The sequence below is a fragment of the Simochromis diagramma genome, unplaced genomic scaffold, assembly GCF_900408965.1.
Source record: "Simochromis diagramma unplaced genomic scaffold, fSimDia1.1 OVJJ01000402.1, whole genome shotgun sequence".
NCBI lineage: Eukaryota > Metazoa > Chordata > Actinopteri > Cichliformes > Cichlidae > Simochromis > Simochromis diagramma.
This window is the reverse complement of record NW_024386972.1, coordinates 6,905,147-6,923,609: the sequence shown is the minus strand read 5'-3', so window position 1 is coordinate 6,923,609 and position 18,463 is coordinate 6,905,147. Positions and strand designations below refer to the sequence as shown.

At 37.0% G+C, this 18,463-nt stretch overlaps 1 protein-coding gene across 4 annotated transcripts; it reads right to left on the bottom strand.

Annotated features, from left to right (window-relative positions):
- Positions 1-251: 251 nt before the first annotated feature.
- On the bottom strand, positions 252-17,028 carry LOC120738203 (5-hydroxytryptamine receptor 3A-like). 4 transcript variants are annotated; one of them, XM_040039365.1, is made up of 14 exons: positions 16,554-17,028; positions 16,136-16,243; positions 14,814-15,056; positions 11,101-11,219; positions 10,700-10,768; positions 9,760-9,923; positions 9,009-9,053; positions 8,731-8,840; positions 7,265-7,434; positions 4,169-4,332; positions 1,688-1,898; positions 1,444-1,608; positions 1,278-1,357; positions 252-1,059 (listed from the first exon to the last, which is right to left on the bottom strand). In XM_040039365.1, the coding sequence occupies exons 4-14, from the start codon at positions 11,162-11,164 to the stop codon at positions 832-834; spliced, it is 1,470 nt and encodes a 489-aa protein (XP_039895299.1). In that variant the 5' UTR covers positions 11,165-11,219; positions 14,814-15,056; positions 16,136-16,243; positions 16,554-17,028; the 3' UTR covers positions 252-831. The 4 variants fall into 4 exon arrangements, with proteins under 4 accessions (XP_039895299.1, XP_039895298.1, XP_039895301.1 ...); XM_040039364.1 differs by having other exon boundaries at positions 14,814-15,053; XM_040039367.1 differs by having other exon boundaries at positions 1,320-1,357; positions 14,814-15,053.
- Between the last annotated feature and the right edge of the window lie 1,435 nt (positions 17,029-18,463).

Here is an 18,463-nt window from a genome sequence, read left to right as displayed (position 1 = left end):
ACACTGCAAATACAGAGAGTGGAAACAGGAAGGGAACTAAACACAATACCACAAGAATAAATAAAGTAGGAAAAATAAAAGTGGAACTAGCTAATACACTCAAACTCAACAAGGGCAAACTGTACAAGGAAGCATCAGGTCAGGAGCTACACTTAAATAATAAACTCTATGAATATACAACTAATGCTCCATCTTATAAATCGTGAAACAATGCGTACTTTTTTCTCTGAATTCTAGAATCACTGTGGCGATGGTTTTTTGTTTTTACAATCTTTGTGCTGGTTTTCATCTTTGCTTGTACTGTCAGCTTTGTGTTCATACCTAAATACTAAGAGAAAGATCATATGTGCGTCCTTGTCGCGATAGGGATTTGTGTTGCTGTGGTGGACTGTAGACTCAGTTTATACTTTTAAATGGTTATTATGAAAGTTTGTTTCAGGTTATTTTACAGAATAAGGTGAAAATAATGTTAATGCCAGTATAATTAATTATTTTCTAATTGGAGTAATTTATTGCATTACTTTTAAGAATAATTGGAGTAATTTATTGCATTACTTTTAAGAATAATTGGAGTAATTTATTGCATTACTTTTAAGAAAAGTGTTCTGGGTAATATGTGTAATACATTACTTTTTTGACTATGACCTGACACTGATCACAACACTCCTAACACTCGAGATCAGAGTACAATTTCAGAAATTTTTTCTGGTTTCTAAAATGTTTTTGTTTCGGACAAATAGAAATTAACTGCAAATATATAACACAGAGTAAGAAATACGTTTGTGTGTTTTCTTTTTTGCTTTAGTTCTTTTAGGTTTTTTAACTTTAGCCCTACTTACCCTCAGCACTGTTCCACAATGAAACCATATATGCTAAGAACACAGTGACTGCAGTCAAATAAAAAATTAGGAAAATCTTGTTGACTTTTTTAGCCATTCTGGTCCAGTATCCAGACTTCCTGTTGCTGCTGAGCAAAGTCATTGTTTTCCTTGTCTCCTGCAGCTCATCTGAGACTTTTTCCAGAGCAAAGGACACCTCTGTCAGTATACTGCTGCTGCCCTGAAAGAGTGGTTTTGTAGAAAGGCAATCAACAAGATGTTATGCCAATAAGGTTCATGATAGCTTTAACATTTGACACACTGGTTTGTTTCTACATTGATTTAATAAAAAAAATGTTTGCTTCCGATATACAGTTTAAGATACAGGATAATCTCTGCAATGCAAACATCCCTTCCTGGAGTTTCTGAAAAGAGAAAAAATGTGCATTTTTTCCCAACCTTTCGGGACAGAGACACAGATGGTGTTTCATGAGAAGATACCTCATCAACAGAGGCGTGGTGACTGAGTCTCCTAATCTCTGGAAAAACATTAGGCATAAAGATTAATGCAACACAACTAAAACTGCATGCAGATTTGTGGAATGTTTGCTATGATTAAGCTCACCTCTAAAACAGCTGTAGAAGTTGTGGCCGCCCTGGTTGTTCCCAGAGTTCTCCCCCAGGCTTCGGTCTCCATCTGTCTCATCTTCCTTTTCAATCAGATGCTTGACCAAAATTGCCTCCAGGAGGCTGAGCAGCATCAGAGCAAAAATTCCAATGCAGTAGACAGCTGAGGAGGGCAGACAGTATTATTAAATTTGTGGACAAATAAGTATTGACTATATGTGCAGTCAAACACGCTTCCTTACCTATAAGTGGAATACTGTCTGAAGAGCTCGGCAGAATCTCATTGAGAAGAAGCTGCATCACTGTGACAGCAAGCAAGACAGTGACCTTGAAGCCGAGTTTCTCACCCCCAGTGTCTGAGATCAGGAAGGAGGATAAGTCCAGAAGCAAGAAGAAGAGCACTGGCAGGATGAAATTGGCAACGTAGAGGACAGACCTCCTCTTCATGGTAATCTGTGAATTTGTTTCCCCAGGTGGTTAGGCACAATAGACAGATTTACACTCAAAGAAGTATTATGTGAATTTGTATTCAAATAGTAAAGAGAAAGGAGTTAAGTGAGAAGTTTTGGGTGGTGTAAATGTGCCAAACCATGCAGTGTTATTAATGTTGTTTTGGGTGTCTGTAACACCAGCACAGGATGTACAGTTGTGTTCAAAATAATAGCAATCCAACATGACGAATCAGATCAGTGTTTTTGATATGAATCATTTTATTACATGGCAAATAATTTACCAGTAGGTGAGTAGAGTCAGAGAAACCAACAGACTCAACATTCACAATATGAATGCACCTGAGTCTGTGCAATTGAATAATTAAGTGAAAGGGCCGTGTTCACAATAATAGCAGTGTGGAGTCCAACCAGTGAGGTCATTCATTATGTGAAGAAACAGGTGTCATTCATGTGGCCCTTATTTAAGGATGAAGCCAGCACATGTTGCACATGCAATATTCTCTGAAAACCTTAGAAAGATGAGTTGTGCCAGACATTGTTCAGAAGAACAGCATGCTTTAATCAAAATGTTGAATGGAGAGCGGAAAACATATAAAGAAGTGCAGAAAATGCTAGGCTGCTCAGCTAAAATGATCTCCAATGCTTTAAAATGGAAAGCCAAACCAGAGAGATGTGGAAAAAAACTTAAGGGGCTTTTTCTTTTACTATGGTGTTGGGCCTATTTATCTCATACCAGGGATCATTGATTAGTTTGCTTATATCAAAATACTTGAAGAGGTCATGCTACCTGATGCTGAAGACAAAATGCCCTTGAAACGGGTGTTTTAACAAGACAACAACCCCAAACACACTAGTAAGTGAGCAGCATCTTGGTTCCAGACCAACAAAATTAAGGTTATGTAGTGGCCAGCCCAATCCCCGGACCTTAATCCAATAGAAAACTTGTGGAGTGACATTAAAAATGCAGTTTTAGAGGCAAAACCTAGAAATGCAGAGGAATTGTGGAAGGTTGTCAAATCATCCTGGGCTGGCGTACGTGTTTACAGGTCACAGAAGTTGATCGACTCCATGTAGCACAGATGTGAACCAGTTCTCAAAAACAGTGGTTATACAACTAAATATTAGTTTAGTGATACACAGGAAGGCTAAATCTTAACATTTTTTCACTTTATTGAGTAAATATTTGAGTTTGTAATGAAAAAATGCAGACAAGTAATTGAAATATTGATACTTTTTTCCTTCATTTTTTGATGAAAAATATAATGTGCAGTGTTACAAATGAAGGGAAATTAAAAAAATATATATGGATTTTGAACTTTACTCACATTTTAACATACACTACTATGATTTTGAACACAACTGTATATAAGGCAGTGGCGTGCAGTGACATTTGACAAATTATTGCTGCACTCTACATGGAGTTCTTCACCGTCATGCACTCCTTCCTGGCTGAAAAACTGCAAAAAAGTACTTCTATAGTTAAATAAATATCTGATATATTACCAAAAAATATTTGCTATTAGCTGGTCAGAGACAAGTGGTGTAGGAATTCAAACCACTCCTTTAGGAAATAAACAACACTGTGAAAAATATCACTACAAATAAAACTGTTATTTAAAAACCAAGTATAAAGTATCAAAAGTAAAACCTGACTTATCTTCCATTAAAGCTGAATACAAGTCCTTTAAACCTCACATTAACAATGATAACTCGTTGCTATCAATGGTTAAAATCAGGGAGACCACCTGATTTTCAGATTATAGTGTACAATACACTGTGCATAAATGATCCTGTATTGTTTTAGTGAAACAGGATGGCTTTAAATGCACAGCCCAAGGATAGGGTGCATGTGAGAATGTTATTAGATTAAAAAGATGTCTAACATTAAATTAGATATCTTTTTATTTATTTATTGTATAGCACAATTTGTTTACCATTTGTGGTTATTGTTTTTACACATACTTTTATTACTGATCCTACACACTCCTAAATATATACTGCAAATTATGATAACTAAATGATACGGCTGATAAATCTGATGAATAAAAATTATTTTAATTGATGTACATCATAGCATATTGTCCACTGCAAACTTGGCAACTCAAAGATTGCCCTACAACTGAACTGGGCCAAACACAGCAGCATGGTTCAGCACATCCATCACCTGCTGTGGAAAAAACGTGATGAGTGCTTGACCTGAAACCAGGTGGCTAGAGTAGATGGATAAAGGGAAAAGAACGAGTTTTCCTTTCTGTTTTCAGAAATACTTACAGTGTAAATGACCACAGTTTGATTGAATCCATAACCTTCAACAACTTCGTTGTTGACTGACATGTCGATGAACAGCCACTCATACTGCGTGTGCATCATCTTACGAGACAATTCTGTGACCGTTGAATTTTGATTAGAGTTGTTCCGCAAATATATTTCTTTATCTGAAATTGAATATAAAAAGAAATGTGATAAAGGACAAATAATATAAATGTGAGCAGACCAACAAGGAATAAGTGCTTTATTGTTTTACATTTTTTGTAGTGCTCTTTCTTATTCTGGGGTAGGTGGGGTGTCTAAGATTCTGTTGTTCCAACTGTTGCTTTGGTATTGATGTTAGTGTGATGTTATTGAGAAAGATCTGAAAACTGCTGTTCACAAACACTGTCCATCTAATCTGACTGAGCTGGAGCTGTTTTGCAAAGAAGAATGGGCAAAGATTTCAGTCTGTAGATGTGCAAAGCTGGTAGAGACATACCCTAAAAGACTGGCAGCTGTAATTGCAGCAAAAGGTGGTTCTACAAAGTTTTGACTCAGGGGGCTGAATAATTACGCACACCCCACTTTGCAGTTATTCATTTGTAAAAAATGTTTGGAATCATGTATGATTTTCGTTCCACTTCTCACGTGTACACCACTTTGTGTTGGTCTTTCAAGTGGAATTCCAATAAAATTGATTCATGTTTGTGGCTGTAATGTGACAAAATGTGGAAAAGTTCAAAGGGGCCGAATACCTTTGCAAGCCACTGTAATACATGGTTTTTTTTGGGTTTTCCACCAGTGCGGAATTACCAACAATAGAGAGGGCGTAGCCTAACATATGAAACAGGAAAAGACCGTCATGTAATCCCTTTATTTCAACAAAGTAACTGTATTCTGAATACTACCCCTTTAAACGGTAACTGTAACGGAATACAGTTACTCATATTTTGTACTTTAGATACGTAACACTGGTACATGTATTCTGTTACTCCCCAACACTACGCCCCTTCCCTTAGGTCCACCAATCAGCAGCTCCTTAAGGTAACAAAAAATAAGTATAAATTTAGAGGTGACCATGGCTTTGCTGTAGCTGTTGTGGAATGAAATGCCCTTGCACGTTAGGCAGGCTTCTTCTGTTTCTGAGTTTAAAACTCTTTTTAAAACATAGTTATTTGCTGAAGCCTTTGGCACTCTTTAAGGGGTTGACTCAACTTGTTTTATCAACTTGTTTTAACATGTTTTATTTTATTTTATTTTGTTTATGCTATTTGTATATGTACAGCACTTTGTGAACCCTGGCTTTATATTAAAGTGATTTATAAATAAAGCTGGTATGCTATGGTATGATTGGGGCTGAATGCCAGTTTTGGGTATGATGTGAGTTTGTTGAGCTGTTTATTGTTGGGTTGATAACTGTGTTAAAGTTTCCACCTATGATTATGGCAGATGTGGAGAAATCCTGTAATGATGTGAAGAAGTTATGATAGAATGTGTGGTCGGTCATCTGTGTTTGAGCCATAAATGCTTGTGATTGTTATGTTGGAGTTATTAATTGTTTCAGGGAAAATGTCTCACTTTTGAAGCAGAAGCAACCTAACGAATCCAGACAGATCCACTCATTGATGATTACTTGTCCACTGTCTCGCAGTTCCACCTCAGACTAGTGATGGGATTTCCAGCTCTGTTTAGAGAACTCTTCGGCTCGGCTCACTAAAAAGAGCCGGCTCTTTCGGCTCCGAACCAGCTCTTCAGGTTGTTTTGTTGCTTTAATTTATTTATTATTAACAATAATATAAAATTATGCACAAAAGGAATTACTAATGCAAAAAACAAAAACAAAAAAAAAACCCCTGGTTTTATTTATATATGTTTATATATAAATATATGCGGTGGCCCCTAGAGACAAAACACGTCTCTAGGGGCCACCGTAAATATACTAAATTTCTTTTAGCAATTATTGTTTTTTCAATGTCACAATTCCAACCCTGCTCCTTTACCCGGGCTTGGACCGGCAAAAGTGACCCGAAATAGGCACTCTGGTGGAGTTACTTTGTGTGTGTGTGTTTATAAGTAGTTTTACACCTTGTGATCCACAAAACAGCATAAGAGTAAAAGAGTAAAAGAAGAACTGACTGCGTTACAGCACCCGCTGCTTGTTGAGAGTAAAAGCGATACACGCTTTCACGTCTTTTTTTAGCGACTTTTTTTTTAGAAAAAAGTCGCTAAGGGGTCTGAAAACTCGCTAAATATAGCGACAAAGTCACTAAATTGGCAACACTGCGTTGTTGTCCCTGGCTCCCTTTCTCTCTCCCTCCCGCTCTGTTCCTGTGCTACTGCGAGTGTAACTACCCCCCCTCCCCCCCCCTCTTCCCAGCGCAAGCACAAGGCTCACATGCTGAGTGAAGCGGGAAAAAAGTGTGTGAGAGAGGGTGAGAGAAGGAAAAAAAAAAACCCCAAAAAACACGGCTTGCGATAAGGATCCGGCACTAAGAGCCATTTCGTTCGCGACCGACACATCACTACCTCAGACACTTAACCTGACTTTGAAGTTCTTATCCAAACTCAGTAAAAAACTGCAGATCAGCTAATTCAACTACAAGAAAAACAGTAATATCACTAAAGTTAAAAGTTAAAAAGTTATAAAAACATGCTCATTCTGTTTAGTTGTTGTGTGGAATATTGATTAAATCCCAGCATTTGTATAATGCCCATTTCAAATTTTATTGCTTACTTGCAACATCCAATCTTTCTAATGGGAGTTTTTAACAAGATAAAACTAATATTAAACAGAACTGGATCCAGCTTACGTGTACGGCTCTCTATAGCAGCTCCAGGGTTTCATGTGACTCTTTGGAAATTCCCAATTCCTTTTCACACAGTTGTCCAATTCTAACATCATCAAAATAAGATGTTGGCCCAAAATATGTGCAAATTTGGGTGAAAATTAGTTTTTTGGCATTGGATAACCTTCCTGAAATTATGCATGAGATCATCGAAGCAGAAACAGAAAATTAGAGCCCCTCCTTTTGGCCGGGCAGTATATGTTAAAATATCTAATGTTGTGCTTTTAAGACCATACAAAGGACATGTAAACAGAAACTGTTATGGACTCACCATCATGAAAGATAGACTTGAAGGAGAGGTTGCAGCTCTGGGTGTCAAAAGGAAATTTGTAAACATGCATCTTGCAGGTGCTTAGCACCACCTGGTCATTCCTGAACTCAACCTGACCATTGTGATGTATGCTGAGATATGGACTCGGAGACGCTTTATCTTTTTCTGTCCTGTATAAAAGAATATGATTGTAATGAAAACAATGTATTATCATCATACTATGGAAAACAGTTTGCATCATGCTATAAATGACTATTATGTCTGCAGCTATAGCTTATTTTAGCTTAGTAAAACCTGCTAGTACTAGAGGTGAAGAGATACCATTGACCAAACCAGTGGTTCCCAAACTTAGTTTTTGCTAGGCCCTTCTTTGTTTTACAAGAAAATCCCCCCCTTTCTGACACAAACACATCCTCCAACCAGTCTTAGGATCTATTGCAGTAGAGACAGATGTGTTATATTTTGTCATTGCTTTTGTATGCTGAATAGTCTTCCATTATATGATCCAATATGATTTAAAATCCAATTGTAATAGATTTTGTTGAAATATATATATATTTTTTTTAAGTTCAAAAGAGGGGTGGGTTCGGGGTGTGGTGTCAGAGGGGGCTGATGCACACAGCTATTCTCCATCACCTGGTCATACCTTTCCCATTTCGAAAGGATGCCGGGACCCGACAGGAGAGCTGCATGTGTTTGTGCTGAGCTGGAAGCAGCAACTGGAAAGCTGCACTGGAAAGCCCTGCTGTTGAGCTTTGCTGAAGGCCACATGAAGTATGGAGGTCTGTAGCAATTTAATGTGCATAAAAGGTTGTGACATCTGCGCACTACGTGCCTCAGCATCTGCTTACCTCCCCTCCCTATGTGATTTTAGTTACAGTCGTTCCTACTTTGTTATAATACAGTTGACCTGGGGATTAATTAGTAGCAAGCAAGTTTAATTTGGACTTGTTGAACAAGTGGCATCCTATTGTGGTACCATGGTGAAATTCACTGAGTTCATCAGAGCAGATTAGAAACAGTCTGCTTGTTTAGTTGCTTCATTTATTTATTTATTTTTACACACATGGCAATGGAAGTCATTGGATCAACTGAGTTCAGTGATTTGGATGGGCAAATTAATACTTTTGGCAATATAGTGTGTGAACTGCCTATTTAACCAATCCAACTCGTGAAAGGTGCTTCAAAACAGCTTGAGATGAATTACCTATAAATTCAACAGACAGCTGATAATTGCTCAAATCCTCTGACTCTGTTTGAATAAAGTTATTTTAAGTAAAAATGGTTATTTCTAACCATGTCTTTGCTATTTTTCCTTCTTCAATTTGTAAATTATTTCATGAATTACAATAAGGAAAACATTTTCTGTCACCCTATGGTTTTTACAGTAGCATATATTTAAAATATGATTATAAAATGACTATATGTGAGTGAGTTTATGGGCATATTGCATATGTCAAACTTACATCTCTTCAATAGTTATATCTGGTATCCACAGATATGAAGTAGGAATTGTTATATATTCAATTCCACAGAAATCATCTTGTTTCCATTTAATGTACTCATTGCGCCAAACCTACACTCAAGAGTACAAAAAGGCAAAGAGATGAGAAGAGATGATGAAAAACAAATAAAATAATTGGGGGGGGGGGGGGGGGGGGGGGAGTATAGTAATAGTAGTATAGAATTTTAACAATACAGGGAAAACCATATATACCTATGATATATTTAAGAGAAAACTCACCAAATCAACCCAAATGTAAGTAATTAAGGTCTGGTCAATTTCTCTCTGTAAATAAAGAATTTGAACATAGTGTTTATTGAGGCAGACACATGTCAAGCTCAACAGGCAGGTTAGCTAATGTTAATTCCTATCAGCTAATGCCTCAGCAGTTATCCTTTGCTGGTAAATAGACAGTTTCTGCTGAAGTGCAAGCTGCCTCCAAGCCAACTCCTCATGCAGCAATATAATTATTGTTACTACTACTACTACTACTACTACTAATAATAATAATGATGATGATAATAATATAAAGACATGAACCAAAGACAGTTAACTACATATATCATGTCTGATTGGAAGTTATGGACAGTAGTGCTTAAAATTTTTTCAAGATTTCTTCAGCAGAAGTAATCCAGTGATACCTGTCATGTATTAGCATGGAGTCATAACTCACAACCTATATCTCTGTACTGTGTGTCAAATAAATGTCTCAGAAAAAACTAAAACAAAACAAAACAAAAAATACCTAAATAAAAATGAAACAGCACTGATGTAAGAAACTGTAAGTTACAAACAGGAAAACGGGTCGTGGCAAGAAAAACAAGCCAGAGTAAGTAATAATAACAATAATAATAATAATAATAATAAGTTGGTCTTTTGTAGATGAGTGCTGTGACACTGTGTTTCATGAGCAAGAACACACACACACACACACACACACACAGAAAACATTAATTGTCATTAATAATAAAAGAATGCCCAAAAAAATTACCATATCTAAGATGGCATAGAGTCTTATTGTAATTAACACTTCTGTATAATTTTTGTTGTTTATAATGGGCCGGCTCATAGTGTATTTAAATTCGTCTTTTTTCAGATTCAGGTGATTGACAATATCCTGAAAATTACAGACTTTCTCCTCTTCATCTTCGTTATCTGAAATGATATCAAAATGCATTCTCCATTAGAGATTTATTTTAGAAAATAATAGACAACGTCTGTGCTTTTCATTCATGATTTTCAATTAAAAACAACAACAACAACAACAACAACAACAAAACAAACCACATGCTCACTGGATGCTTACATCCATCAAAGCTAATGTACATCTGCACTAATGCTGTATTCCTGAGAAGTGGCAGTAGGCACCAATTTAGAACCTTTTGATATGCACAGGACTTTTTGTTGACTAACAGGCCATGTCTGCAAGGTTTATCTTATCAGTCAATATTAAAAATGGGACATAGAATACATGTAACGTACTCTTTATAAAATTGTTTTATATTTTAGATCAATCACCTCAGGAAGGCATGATATACATTATGGCAGACCTCATAGTTAGCAGAATATGGTGTAATGTCATGTGCTTTTGTTCATCTGATGTTTTGTTTAATTAACGTTAGAACCTGGTATGGACTATATGATTTTTATTTTTTTGTTATGTTACACCTTAAAAATAAAAGATACAGCATCTACAACATCTTTCATTTCTAAGGTTTAATGTATCAGGTTTCTTTGTCACATGTTTGTATGTTAATACCATTTATTCCTTTGTTAAAAAAAATACACTTTATAAACTCAGGGACGTAGACATGACAATGGAAAAACAGTAAATGTGTCATATACATACTGTTTTTGCATATCCATGTTTATTTTAGCCAAATTTAACTGAAATCCACCGAATAAGCTTTGAGAGAATAAATTAATAATACCTCCAGTAATTGTCCCATTGCTTTTTTGCTTATCAGCATCTGGTAGCTCTACATTGGAGACATATCCACCTGACATGAAAGAACATAAAAGAAGTTATACATATGTACAAAATTAGGTGCATAAGTGTTGGTTATAATTATAGATGAACTGAAAGAACACATGAGAAAAACAAACCTAAAAAAACAAAACAAAAAAAAAAACCCAAAAACAATTAAATAGATTTTCAGCTTACAATTAAAATAAATAAGTGACTCGGCCAAATGGAAAGGCTCAAACAACCAAACCAAAAATTTCAAGATTTGGAAACAGACCTGGGAATTTTAATAAACAGCAACCGCTGGACATATATAAGCAATAACATATTATAGTGTCCTGAGGAATCACTAACGAAAGAACTCACAGAAAGACTTATACTGTACTTGAGATGTCACTTCAACCCTTACACATCCACAAGCTGATGCCATTTATTTCACATTTGGACATCTTGTGACACTGTGCTTCAAATGGGGATCATCAAAACTGCAAAAAAAAAAAAAGTTCACTCGTGGTGCAACATTTCCTTTCCAAAACAAAACAAAGGTCATAAAACAAACTGTGGGATGGGCAGTAGTAAAACTATGCCAGCTAACAGATACAGTAAACATAATTCCCTTTAATTCAACAACAAACACAGTGTTCTATGGTCATGAGGATACATTACATCTAGCCGCTTTCAATACACCACAATATGTTTAATAATTCAAAATGGCTCATTAAATATACTTTTACATAGAGCTCATTTTGCACATAGACTACAAAATAAAAGTACAACAGTTCCAAATACCTTCATACATTGCACATTAACCACACGACTTGCTTTTGCCATCTTTCAACTACCATATTTTTCTAATGCACTGTTTTTGTTTAACTGCAATTTAATCACCCCTACTTGTTGCAAAAGCGTGGTGTCTACTTCAGCTGTTCCTCAACTGACCCAGTCCCAGCATCCAGACCTCTTGCAACACCTGTTTCCGTTCTCATTTCTGCTCTCTACTTCCTATATTTCTCTCCACAGTGGCTTCCTTCTGCATGCTACACCTTGCTGTATTTAGATCAGCTTTACTTTTGGCTGGCAGATACCAACCAAAGTCCTGTTTTTCAGCCCAAGCGTCCTATTTCCTTTGACCAATCCAGTTGATTAGTATTGCGTTGCTAATACAAATAAACAGTTGACTAGGTGTCCGTCTGTCTGTTTGTTTTGTGCCATAGTGTCTGCAAACTGTTTCATCCGGAAAGATTTAGTTGTGTTTTATTCAATATTCTTCAACCAGATAGATAAACTAGATCAAATCTATATTACAACTGTTAAATATTTTGACTGGTTCAGTTAGTAAAATATAAGATTTCATACCAGTTTAAACAACTGAAGTCCTTCAATTCAGATTTCCAAAAGAGTAAATACATAAAATCTTGTCTGAATTCTGTTAATGAAGGCAAAATTTAACAACAAAAAAAAAAAAAAGCATTTAATTGCACTTTACATGCTATGGAAGCCCGTTTCCGCCACTAAAAAAAAATAAATAAAAAAATTAAAAATAATAATAATAATAATAATAATAATAAAAAAAAAATCCATAACTCGAAATTTTGTATTAACACTGCAAATCAGTAATCTACGTGAATTGCGTCATTTCCTTTTTACTCGGACACTGAAGCCGTCAGTTACAAATGCTACAGCTAAGCTACCAGTATTACAGTCAGTCATGAATGCACAAATTGCTGAGTATTTTCAGTGTGACCTTCACAAATGATGAAATCCTTGTGTTATTAGCTGAATCACATGGTGTTAATATCAGCAAACATACTATTGAAAGCACCAATTTGTTGCTATACATTGTGAGCTCACAATCTGGCTTTGAGTGCACATTCCTCTGCGCCAGATCCTTCCGTCTAACAAGAAAATTACGTCATTCACATAGATTACTGACTGGCAGAGCCAACTTGAAATTTTGAGTTATTAACTCAAAATTTTGAGAAAAGTAACTTGAAATAACTACACCAGGAGCAAGCAAGACTGGGTGTCAGATTTAAATTGTTGGATTGTCATGTATGCTTAGAAACATATACTCATATATGCTTAGAGATATCTAATCTATTGCATATTGATAGGATGTCTGATCCTTAGTTGTCTACAAAGACTGTGCATTCCAGAGCACTCTGGCATACACACACACACACACACACACACACACACACACACACACACACACACACACACACACACACATCCTAGAGAGAGGTCGTACCTTCTCTTTCTGATTTATGGTATGGGAGGACACTTACTCTGTATCTGTTTAAGTATAAGAGCATTTTGTGTAGGTGGTCTGCTGGACTCCTAACACCAGCTTTGGGGAGTCAATCACAGGGTCATATCTTGACCCACACACGGGTACTCTTTGTTCACGTGAATGCCTGTGTAAGATGTCGTATGTTAATGAACCTGTGAATATTCATGTAACCTCAATAAAGAGCAGTGCTGCGGGGGAGCTGACTGAGAGTGACCGTGGTTTGAGCAACAGGAACAGCACTCGTCTCGTTTATCTCCCCCGTGCACGAGATCACACAAAGAGTTGTGCCTGGTGTCCAATGCGTTTGCCATTGTAGTAGAATTATCTTGGCTGTTCCAGCAACAGGTTTGTGCCAAACATAAACGTAACACTGGGGCAACAGACAGAGTCACTCATGAAGGATGTTTCCACACAGTGGAATTGGATATGGTTTCTCGTCTACTAAAGCAGCAAGAGGCTGTTTTTGCTGCTTTAGTCAAACAAAAGCACAAGCCAGTCATAACTTCATCACAGCTGGTAAAACGCAAAAAGCTGATGACTTTCATGTAACCATTCAGGTAATTAAAACTATAACTTACTGTTACTTTTTCTTCAAAAAGCTCTATAGTTGGCAGTTATTGTGTAGATTAATAATTACTTTCTTGAACTGTCTGCTACAGGTTAGTGACTGAACTTCTTGGAGGTGAGACATGTCTCATGTGGAGTGTTTTTACCTGCTTTCTGCCACCTGCATGACACCATGGAGGTCTCTGATGATGACTCACACTACATGGTGAAATTTAAGACTGCCTTCCCTATCCCAATGTTAGCTACACTCAACCATCAGTGGCTCAAGACCCACAAGAGCCACTGTACTTGACCCACGTTTTAAGGAATTAAAGTGTATTGCAAGGAGAGCGCGAGAAGAGATTTGGACCAGCCTTGAGGCCTTGCTGCAGGAACTTTTTAAAGATGCCACCACAAAGGAGCCAGCAAAGACAAAGAGCCTCCTCTCTTCATTGTCTCCAGACTCTGATTTAGATGAGGAAGCCCTGTGTAACAGGACCCTGAGTTTGTACAGAGCAGAATCAACTATCAGCGAGACAGACTGCCCACCGCAGTGGTAGTCCAGTTGAGCAGAGACCCACCCACAGGTGTCTGTCCTGGCCCGCAAGCGTTTGATTAGTCCTGCTATTTATGTCCCATGCAAGAGACTGTTCTCACTTGCAGGTCACACAGTAACAAAAAGGAGAGCTGCCCTGAGCTCTGAAAATGTGAACATGCTAGTTTGCCTAAGTAACTGGCTGAGAGAGATGGATAGTAAACAAGCAAGGGGGTATTTTGAGTCCAATGGGTTTGTTATGTTTTGTACTAAATTCTTCCATGATCACACTGTTTTAGCCTAGCCTTATTATTATTATTATTATTATTATTATTATTTAAAGACAATACCATTTTGAAAATGTACTTACAGTACTTAAAATAACATTTTATTTTTAAGTCTGCCTAGTGTGGGACAGGGATATTATTTTTCTTTCCCTGTTTTGAATTGAAATGCAGTTTAAATGTAGAAATTAAAAGAGCTTGAGTTTAAAATATTCATGTTTATGTCTATTATTTAATTCTACTGCCCACTAAAACCCTTTTAAATGAAAAAAAAAACATTTGCACTTTGTGGCAGGTTTTCTTCTGTGATTAAATGCGATTAATCAGATTATTTTTTTGAGTCCCAACCCTAATATTTATATATTTGTATATAAATAAAATGCTGAAATAACTGAATTAAAATATAATAATGTTTGCTTACCCGTGATTATGAGCAGAAAGAAGAAACCAGCGATCATTGTTGCTTACAGAGATCTGTATGCACCCTTGTCCTCTATGGGTTCTTAAGATGCTTCTTGCTCCATTTAAGTCAATGCCTCACGAGGGTGGGGCAAATGTAAAAACGGATTGTCCAAAGAATCTAGCAAACAGCAGCAGAGGGTGGGCAGGGATACAAAGGTTGACACTTCACTGGGAACCAGACCGGAATACTTTCTCTCTCCTTCTTTGTCCATTTGTTGCAGCAATAAAGCAGAAGACAAGAATTCACAAGACAAAATTAGTCCCATGCAAATTATTTATTATATCTATCAGATTCACATAACTCATTACAAGAAACTTTCAGTATAATCAATGACTTCTCCAAAATCTCAAAAGCCCCTTTAACATACAAAGCAGTACGTTGTGCTCTGAAACCTATTCTTTTTCTATTGCTTGCTCCATCCTAAACCAGTTACCAAATGAACCAATCATAGTGCGACGGAAATGCAAACATGCCAGCGAGGGGTACTCATGCATGTCGCGGTAAAGGTTAGACTGGGTGAGCATTTTACCACTGTGCAGTATTACTTCACCGCAACCAATAGAGACAGTGTCTAAAGTTATGCCAAGTTCAACCACACAATGCACGAAAACATGAAGAAAAGCTGATTCTGTATGTATCAGAGTTTAGAGTTCAGATGAGAAAGAAATAAAATGACAATGAGAGAAGCAGCAGCGAAAGATACATTTGGGGCCATTTGCTCCAGCCAGCAGTCAGGGCAGTGCATCTTGCTTTTTAAGTGAAATACCCTTAAATACATGTAACACTGATGAAGCGCTAATGAATTAATACAGGCTAGGTATTGAGTGAAATATTAGGTTATTATTAATCAGAAGATTTAGGAATGCTACTGGAGCTGATGGGCAGTAATAAATACACACAACACAAAATGCTTTTGCAGGTACCATGTATTTAACCGAAAGCAAAGAATAACAAGAAAAGAAAATGAAAGCTTAAATAATCATTCCTGCTGTAGCTATTTAATTAATAGAAAAACCCAGTGGGGGTGCACAAAGACAACTAAGCAAATTCTTCTGGCTTATACCAAGCAATATAGATTCTCAAAAAAAAGTTCCCCATAAATAACACATGTTAACATCGAAAACACTGATCCACACTGAAGTCCATGAGTTTTATCTGAATATCCATGAGAGATGTCCAAGCGCTATTGTCCATAAACGGGGGAAACTGGTGTGTATGATTGTGGAAATCAGTGTATTCGGAAATTACGGGACAGAGCGTCGTCTTTGATAGCTTCCTACCAGTCCAGTGGAAGCTTCAATGCAGAATGAGTCCTGCTCCTAGCCGTTCATTGGCTCGCCATCCTTTTTCACGCCATCCTTTTTCATACCCAAAAAGGTTCACCTGGCCTGCATTAAATAAACAAGGCCAATAAGAAATCACAAGAATACAAAAAAATGTCAGCCAGTTAGGCTAAATACATTACGTTATTCTTGTTCCTGGGTACACAATTTATAAATAATTAAACAAACAGTATATTTAACCAATAAGGATTTAACTAAAACATTTCAACTGCTACATACATAATATATAGCGTCACAACATTTGTTATTCAACAACTATCATCAAATAAAAAAATCAAAATCAAATTGTCTGGACCGGCAGCAGCCAATTAGCACCAGCTGGTAGCAATACAGTCAATTAAAAGTTCAAACTCACCAATTCCGTTCTGTTCAGTGCACGACAGCACTGTGGCTCTGGCTCACAATAATCAGCGTCCAAATCGAATAAGTTAGCTGGTGTTTAAAAAAAAAAAAAAAAATGCATTAAAACGGAAAAGCAAGTGTTTGCTAATACAAACCTGCAACAACTCTGTCACCTGGCTTGCCTCCACTCATCTGACGGGAGAAAGCCGGGACAGGCTTACTATGACCTACATGCCATCCGATTGGCTGAGCAAAGTCATGTGGTTGGAGTCATGTATTTGTGATGCGTTCAATGGCAGGAAATAAGTGCAGGAAATTACTAAATTCTAGTAAAACAGATTTTACTCTGGGTTACATACACAATAAACTGGAATAAATCAACCATAATGTCACTCTCTGAGGATGCAATCTCCAGGTCAGGACCCTGCTCTCCTTCTTCACATTGGCAACAGTAAATATTTAAGCATAAATATCCCCCCAGAGTTTAATCTCAGTTACATAACCTCTTAAAAAAAAAAAAGACCCTAACCCTAAAATCCTACCCTGGCCATATTATCTATTCTCAGTACTCCTAGTTACACCAACATAAAACTGGTTTAAATAAATTCATTAACTACAAAATTCTACTGGGAAAAGCAAAAAACCCCCAAACTGCCATATCAGCACTACAGAACAAATCACATAGTGAATGGAGTTGAAGCACCAAACTTTTAATACTAATCAACCATATTTAATGATGAATATTAAAGGACAATTATAACAACTCACAGATACAGATAGAACTTAATCAACAGAAAAATATTTCAATTTACTAAGATGGTCTTTTTATACCCAGTGTGACTTAACTGTTGCCAAAAAGTGTTCCCCCAGTTTTTTTCTTTTGAGTACGACTTTTCCAGCCTTTTGTTGATCAAATCATCAGTATTGATGGAACAGTCCCTAAGGAACTGGCATGTACAGAACTTTAAAATGGATCAGTTCAGACATTTTCTGGCTCCACTTAGCTCACTGTGGACAACTTTCCATGAGAACAAAATAATATTTTTTTATTTTCTTTATTTTTTGCTTTGCTCCTACTGACCTGATTTAATAATATCCTCTGAAAGGAAAGTCTAAATGTGGCACTATGGTAAATATAAAGACATCAAAAATCACTGATCAATGGCCATGAGTACCATTCACAGAGAATTGGGGAATAGCTGCAATCACATTATAAGATGACCATTGATCAGTGGTCTTTGATCAATGGTCATGAGAATTTGCATAATTAAGATTAAGGAACTGACCTCCCAGCCCATTGTTCCTTCAGTGGGCTGGTTTCAGCCATTATGCAAATATACTGTTTATAAGGTTGGGGAAACCTGCAGTCAGCTGAGACTGAAGAAGTCATTTGGATGAGTGATGAAACATTACTCCCACTGAAAAAGCTACATCCAGATGAACAGAATCAACTTTTGGAGGCCATAGTATTCCAACATGATAACAACCCCAAACACACCTTCAAGAAGATGAGTGCCTTGCTAAATAAGGCACATACAGCAATCTACGTGACCTGTCAATCACGTAGATTGCTGTATGTTTACAGCAATACATGTCTGTAAACATATATTGCTATGAGACAGGATAAGCTGAAAAACCTAAATGCGCAGCAGAAAATACAGAAAGTAGAAGAGCTAAAGAAGAATCTGACATTTCAGCAGATGTTTTTCACCAGAGCAAAATCACAAAGTGAAGCTGTTGTGAAAGCAAGTTTCATTTTAGCAGAGCAGAGAGCCAAACCTTGGAACACCTCCTGTTATCCTGCTATAGAACAGAAGTGTCACGGTCTGGCTGGCAGACCATGGGGATATGGGGGAATGAGGACCCAAAACGCATGGTTCTGCGATGCAAACAGTGCACTTTATTTACAGTGAAGGTAACAGA

What these genes read in the sequence shown, in the direction of transcription:
- LOC120738203 (XM_040039365.1), bottom strand. Translation starts at nt 11,164, where the DNA reads ATGGCATCAGCTTGTGGATGTGTAAGGGTTGAAGTGACATCTCAAGTA. An exon ending in CTTACATTTGGGTTGATTTG is followed by an intron (nt 8,841 to 9,008) that starts GTGAGTTTTCTC and finishes TCTTGAGTGTAG; the next exon opens with GTTTGGCGCAATGAGTACAT. An exon ending in AAACTGTGGTCATTTACACT is followed by an intron (nt 1,899 to 4,168) that starts GTAAGTATTTCT and finishes ACAAATTCACAG; the next exon opens with ATTACCATGAAGAGGAGGTC.